Source organism: Erigeron canadensis, chromosome 9, assembly GCF_010389155.1.
Source record: "Erigeron canadensis isolate Cc75 chromosome 9, C_canadensis_v1, whole genome shotgun sequence".
Classification (NCBI taxonomy): domain Eukaryota; kingdom Viridiplantae; phylum Streptophyta; class Magnoliopsida; order Asterales; family Asteraceae; genus Erigeron; species Erigeron canadensis.
Genome location: NC_057769.1, coordinates 10875503 through 10883098, shown reverse-complemented (window position 1 = coordinate 10883098; position 7596 = coordinate 10875503). Strand labels below are relative to the sequence as shown.

Genomic DNA, 7596 nt, shown 5'->3' with positions numbered 1-7596 from the left:
TAATTACTAAGTATTACGAGTATATAGCAAAACATGAGTCTGCTCATTAAATAACTATTGTAGCCCATATTTTTTCTTACTCTTTCCTTTGAAGAAAGAAAAAAACACGTAGTACCATTGAAAAAACACTTAATACCATTGAAAAAGATCGATATGTATATTGATATTACTTTTTTACATACGTCGCAACAAAATAGTATAACATTATATAATCAAATTAACACCAAAGTTATTTAAGCAGTTAGTATAGTTTAACACACTTAATACCACTTTATCGATTCCTAGTAACCATTACGATTCTTGCTGACGCAATTGTTAAAATACCCAAAGCCAAAAGATTCTTTGTAATAAACTACTCGTAGACAAGATATATAATTGCCTCTAATCTTATCTTAAGTAATAAAACAAATGTGCCGCTAACTCTATTACCGTATTAATAATATATACATAGCTTATGTCTTAATTATGGATGAAAATTTTCGGAAAGAAACTACTTGTGTAAGTGATGTATACTAGATTTGTACTTTTATGTTTAGACATCTAATATCTTGTTAGATGCTACCTTTATTTTAACAAAATTTGTCCTTTTAGAATAAAACAGATAAAAATAATTGATTATATAATCCTCATTACTAAATGAAAACAAATTTGGTTAACAAATGTGACGTATCTCGATCTCTTGCATGTTATTTTATTTTATTCTTTCAGCTAATCATATCTTTTTTATATATAACGAGCATATTTTATGTAGGATTTTTTCCTATATGTTATTTTGTTGTTAATTTTCTCCATTTTTAATAAAATACTTCTAAGAATAAAATACTTCTAAGAATTAGCTATCTTAATTAATATCATAATTTAAATTGTTATGGCCATTTATTTTGAAAATTCATTCAAAAGTATTCTTGCAAAACCTTTTATTTTAAATTAATAAGTGAATAGATTGAATTATAGTATAAACACGATAATTTAATTTTGGACATGCTACTTTTAATAAGTGAATAGATCATCTCTAGTCACCTATTACTGTATCGGCACGATAAAATAATAGTATAAACACGATAATTTAATTTTGGACATACTACCTTTTTCCATAAGGAAAAGTTACCTACATTTTAGTTGACACATATCTCTATCACACCACGAGTGAATGGCATTCATACAAAGTGCGTTTCATAGATATAGCCACATTGAGTTGTGTACTATGCTCGATACCAAAAAAGAACTCGTGTACTTTGAGATAAATGTCCTACGTGTACATCCACGTGGCATAAAGAATCCTACGTGGACTGACACTAGTAGGTCCCGCTTGGACACTTAAGCATCCGCTTTTATGATAGTGTGATAAAGAGTGTGTTAGACTTGGTTAAGCCATGTGGTTTTCACGTCTATTGGAAAGTAACAACTCATATCCACCCACCTTAAATCTTCATTTATTCATTAAATTGTTACCTTGTTTGCCTCCATAGACCTTTAATAGGAAAAGGCTAATTTGACCCTTTTATCCCCTTTGTCAAATAGTTATAGATTTATCTATTACGAGTAATTTTTTTCTTGAAGACCTTTTATGTCTTTTACATTTTAAAAAAGGGCTTATATTATCATTCCTTTTATTATTATTTTTAAATATATTTTTCAATTGATGCTACCCTAAAACAATTAAGACGACTTTGAAAGATGTTTTAAATTATTTCTTTCGATAGATCATAGGCTTGCTTTCATAGAAAGTTAGAGTGTGGAACATCAAATCAAAAATAAAAATGATAATTCTATAGATAATTAACATAATTCAATCAAATTTAACTTACCTACAATCTTTAAGAAGATGTTATACTAACTTACTTCTAAAATGTGACAAAGGTAAAGAGCAAATTTTTCGAAGACCTCAAAATTCTACTCAAGAATATTTCTACTTTTTATCATCAAATAATACATCATACCAAAAACTAGATAAAAAACTATAAATATAAAAAGGTAATGATCAATTCTCTTAAATTATTAGCATAAAAATTTTCATAATAATAGGATGGTGTTATGTGGAAATCAAAGGGTGAGATTAGGAAAGACAATTAGTAGAACCCACATGTCATATTTACATAATTTTAAGAGGATTTTTAGGCTAATGTTTAGGATGATTAATCGTTTTTCAATATAAAAATCCAAACCAATAATAGCTATAGACCAAGGACAAAAACGTAACTTCAGAAAATTCTCTTTCTCACTGTCCTATAAAACCAACACCCCTGTCCTCACATTAAAAAAAACCACACATATCAAAGTAAGCAAAGTTTCAATTCTCCTGACAAATATCATGTCATCCAAAAACGACACCGTCGATGAAAAACAAAATGTGTCCGAATGTTCAGTAGAAGAAGTAGCTTTAATCGTACCCGAAACCGACGACCCGACAATACCCGTAATGACATTTCGAGCATGGACACTTGGTATTGGTTCATGCATGGTTTTAATATTTCTAAACACTTTTTTTATTTATAGAACTCAACCATTGGCAATATCAGCGATTTTAATGCAAATCGCGGTATTGCCAATTGGTAAATTCATGGCAGCAACGCTGCCAAAAAAAGAGTTTAAAGTGTTAGGAAGGAGTTTTAGTCTAAACCCGGGTCCATTTAACATGAAAGAACATGTCATAATTACGGTTTTCGCGAATTGTGGTTTTTCTGGTGGTGGTGGTGATGCGTATTCGATTGGTGCAATTACTGTTATGAAAGCTTATTATAGACAAAGTTTGAGTTTTCTTTGTAGCTTGATTATTGTCTTGACTACTCAGGTATGTCCTTGATTCTTGTTATTATTATTTAATTTCTATCTTTTTATGATATACTTTTTAAATTTGTTTAGATATGTTCTGGTCCGGTTTTTAAAACATTTTAATCATGTAGAATTTTATTGTATGTTTGATTCTCTAGCTAATTAGATTGATTTAGTTTGTGATATGACATGTGTAATGGGAATTGATTTGCATGTGAAGGAAGATAAGATTTTGAGAAACAATAATTGGTGATGTGGATTTTTTGTTTTTGTATTTCAATTTTTTATTTTAAGGCAATTATTGACACATATAGTATTTACCATACTAGACTAGATAACTAGAATGTGAGAAACAATCCTCTATTTGTATATATAATAGTACAACATTGCAGTTTCAAAATTATGATGTAACTTAATATCTTGATCAATATATTCTGATATATATGTTAGAAAAAATGCAATATAAATTATATATGATATCTCTTTGAAAATTTTATGTTAATTATCGATTGGTTCATTCGATATGTATAACTGATAAAATGTAATTGATATAATTTTTAAAAAAAATTGTTGATATAAGTTAAAAACTTTTTTAAAGTTATTTTTGTATTTGCATTTATTTGAAAGTCAAAGTTTGTTTTGATGTAAGTTTGTTGGACACTACAAAATGTAAAATCTACAACTTAGTGAAGTATTTGTGAGATTTTTTTCAAAATATAAGATTAAAGAATAGAAATTCATGAAAATTCTTCCCCAGATGCCTTTTTAGAAGTCCTTTTCTTAGTTTACTTATAAGAAGATTTTTTTTCTACCAGAATCCAAAAATTCTTAGTTGATGGGTCATTTCTAGTACGACACTACTAGTGCTAGTCTAGTTGTGTGGAATATTGGTTTTCTAAAAATCAGCACAGTGTATTGTATTTACTTTTTGATTGGGGGTTGGATCATGCAATATACAAGGTTGATAAATTCCCTATGAAAAAATGCTGGTGATGTACCTACCTTCCATTATGTAAATGCCAATTATATACAGTACTTTTTCTTTTACAGTTTACTAGATAGGATTTTACCAACCCAAAAGTACTATATAGTATCTTGTTTGAACTCTTCTATGTTGAATATGGAAAGGACTTAATACATGAAAGTTTTTCATAGATTAAGCATCATAACCAAAATAGCAAAAGTACTTATTGATTAATTATTGATGAATTTTGGTTGATGATATAGATATTAGGATATGGATGGGCAGGCATGTTGAGAAGGTATCTGGTTGATCCAGTGGAAATGTGGTGGCCTGCTAACCTTGCACAGGTTTCTCTATTTAGGTATGTTTCCTTTTCATTTCATTTCATTTCTTTTGTAACTTTGTAACTAGTCAAGTATGGGCTTTTTTCATAGTTTATCAATTAGTACATATTCTTTGTTTTTAGTTGTGGGGTAACCATTAAGAATAATGAAAAAGTTGTATACATTTATGTGTCAAATATTCGTTTTTCAACTTGAAATTAAAGGAATTTCAAATACTACTTTTTTGAAAAAGATGTAAAACAGAGGTTTTGTGTATGTCACTTGTGCGAAAAGAATCAAAAGGAAATCGAATAACAATCATTCGTCAATCCATTTTGTCCGATTTCTTTTTTGTCCACTCGTTGCCCATTTCCATATTCCAATTTCCCTTCCAGTGGTTGAGGCGTTACCGAACAATAGACAGAAAAAATGATTGATGGTCTTAAAGATAGATATAAAAGTTTGATTCAGAATTTTGATAAAAACAGGCATTAATATGAAGAGACCGAGAAAAGGTCATGACATCTGCTAAGTACAAGTGGATTAGGTCTAATTTTTGGTCTATAGTTAATGCTTTTGTATTATTGTTCTTACACAAATTACAAACATAATAGGGAAAATATTCACTGAATAGTAATCAAATATTATAGCCAAGGTTACTATATGCTGATGTAGCGCTTTAATTGTGCAAGTATAATTATGCAACTTATCATGTTAACTTGTTTTAATTACAGAGCCTTACATGAAAAAGAAACGAAAGCACAAGGCATGACAAGGATGCGGTTTTTCTTGATATTCTTAGTTCTGAGTTTTGCATATTACGCGCTTCCTGGCTATCTTTTTCCAATATTGACATTCTTTTCATGGGTTTGCTGGGCTTGGCCACATAGCATAACTGCACAGCAAATTGGGTCGGGTTACCATGGTCTAGGTGTGGGTGCATTCACCCTCGACTGGGCTGGTATTTCGGCTTACCATGGGAGTCCATTAGTCACACCTTGGACTTCTATTCTCAATGTTGGAGTTGGGTTCATCATGTTTATATACATTATTGTTCCTGTGTGTTACTGGAAGTACAACACATTTGATGCCCAAAAATTCCCAATATTTTCTAACAAGCTGTTCACGAGAACTGGTCACGAGTATGACACCACTCAAATCTTGACACCACAATATGATCTAAACATCGCTGCTTATGACAGCTATGGCAAACTCTATTTGAGCCCATTGTTTGCGCTTTCCATTGGATCAGGATTTGCTAGGTTCACTGCAACACTCACGCATGTGGCTTTGTTTCATGGCGGGTAATTAAGCTATTACTATATCCATGTTATTTAAAAGTATGAGTAACGATATAGCCTCTTAAAACATTTCAATACTGATTAAATTTGGTTTGTTAGGGACATATGGAAGCAGAGTAAATCTGCAGTGCAAAATGCAAAAATTGACATTCACGCTAAACTAATGAAGAGTTATAAACAAGTGCCACAGTGGTGGTACCTTGTGTTGTTGTTTGGAAGCATAGCCTTATCACTCGTCATGTGTTTTGTCTACAAAGAGGATGTGCAACTTCCATGGTGGGGTTTTCTCTTTGCATTTGCCCTGGCTTTTATCGTTACACTCCCCATTGGTGTCATTCAAGCTACTACTAACCAGGTACAGTTGGTTTACAATTTAGATCTAATTTGACCAAAGTTTATGAAGTTTTATTCACAAATCAGTTGCATGACAATTACTTTTGAAAATTGTATTTTTACTGATAATGTGCTATATGCAGCAACCTGGCTACGACATCATAGCACAGTTTATATTTGGGTATATGTTACCTGGAAAACCGATTGCCAACTTGCTTTTCAAGATCTACGGACGAATCAGTACAGTTCATGCTCTTTCTTTCTTATCGGATCTCAAGCTTGGACACTACATGAAGATCCCACCTCGATGCATGTTTACAGCTCAGGTTAGTTTTTTTAGCTGTTAACCGTTTAGTAACAAACATTGTGTTTGTGTATTTATTTTACCTTTTAATCTTAACGTTTGTGAATTTATTATATATATGTTTTCAGCTAGTGGGTACTCTCGTTGCTGGGACAGTGAATCTTGCGGTATCATGGTGGATGTTGGAGAATATAGAAAACCTATGTGATATAGACGGACTTCACCCCGAAAGCCCATGGACATGCCCCAAGTTCAAGGTCACGTTTGATGCATCAGTTATATGGGGACTAATTGGACCAGAACGTCTATTTGGACCTGGTGGTTTGTATAGAAACCTTGTATGGCTGTTTCTAATTGGAGCATTGTTGCCAGTACCCGTGTGGGTAATGAGCAAGATTTTCCCTGAAAAGAAATGGATTCCTTTGATCAATATACCTGTCATATCGTATGGTTTTGCTGGAATGCCGCCAGCAACACCAACAAATATAGCAAGTTGGCTTGTCACGGGAATGATCTTTAATTACTTTGTGTTCAAGTACAAGAAACAATGGTGGAAGAAATACAATTACATCCTATCTGCTGCACTTGATGCAGGGACGGCGTTCATGGGAGTTTTGTTGTTCTTTGCTTTTCAAAACGAGGGCGTTGAGTTGAAATGGTGGGGGGCAAAACCAGACCACTGTCCTTTGGCTAAGTGCCCAACGGCTCCTGGAATTAATGTCACGGGCTGCCCAATTTTTTAGGCTCGGGATATCAGTAGTTATGTTAGTTAGAATAAGGGGAATATGCATGTTTAAAAACGCTTACGTTTGGTCTAACCAGTTAATGTGCATTAGTGTAAATTGTTTAACCAAAGAAGGTTTGTTTGTATATGTATTTGTATCAGGAGTTGCATAATGCAGATGATTATGCCTTATTTGGTTTCATGATTTGAATCGAGAGGAATGCAATTTTTGTGAATATAATTTGTGTTCAATGGCAGTTGTGTAACCAAAACTACGTACACATGCTAAATGGCATTGTGCGGCTACCCATAACTAAAAGAGGATAATTCTTGTCTTAGTTGTCATTTGAAATACTTTGTCACATTCTTATTTGTCATTTTTCATTTGACTTGTCCATGTCATCTACATTCGATTATCAACTAGTGTTATACCACTTGGCCATTGACCAAAAATAAGAAATGATAATTCTTCCTTATTCATAAAAATTCTTAAAATATCTTAGCAATTTTTTTTTTAAAAAATAACTATTACAAATTATATTATATTATATTATATTATATTATATTATATATTCTTCATTAAAAGAAATGCATGTGAACAGTTATAATTAAGATTTAAGATAAATATTTGATTTGATAAACAATGAACAAAGAGATGATTAGAAGGGTTAGTTCATGTTTTACCCTACAAAAAAGTAGTCATAAGTTTGACACTCATCCTGCAATTTTTTTTAAAGTATTTACATTTCACCTCTAAACATTATTCAATCATGTATTTATTTATTATTTATTTTTATTTTTTTATATAACTTCGACATATTTTTATCTAAATAACTTCCTTCAAAACTTTTTGTTTTATTTATTTATTTTTTGTT

At 31.5% G+C, this 7596-nt stretch overlaps 1 protein-coding gene across 1 annotated transcript; it reads left to right on the top strand.

Moving 5' to 3' along the window:
- Positions 1-2257: 2257 nt before the first annotated feature.
- Positions 2258-6959, top strand: LOC122581361 (oligopeptide transporter 3). The gene is made up of 6 exons (XM_043753582.1): positions 2258-2791; positions 4000-4097; positions 4794-5363; positions 5460-5715; positions 5837-6019; positions 6126-6959. The coding sequence occupies exons 1-6, from the start codon at positions 2312-2314 to the stop codon at positions 6738-6740; spliced, it is 2202 nt and encodes a 733-aa protein (XP_043609517.1). The 5' UTR covers positions 2258-2311; the 3' UTR covers positions 6741-6959.
- The last annotated feature ends 637 nt before the right edge of the window (positions 6960-7596 follow it).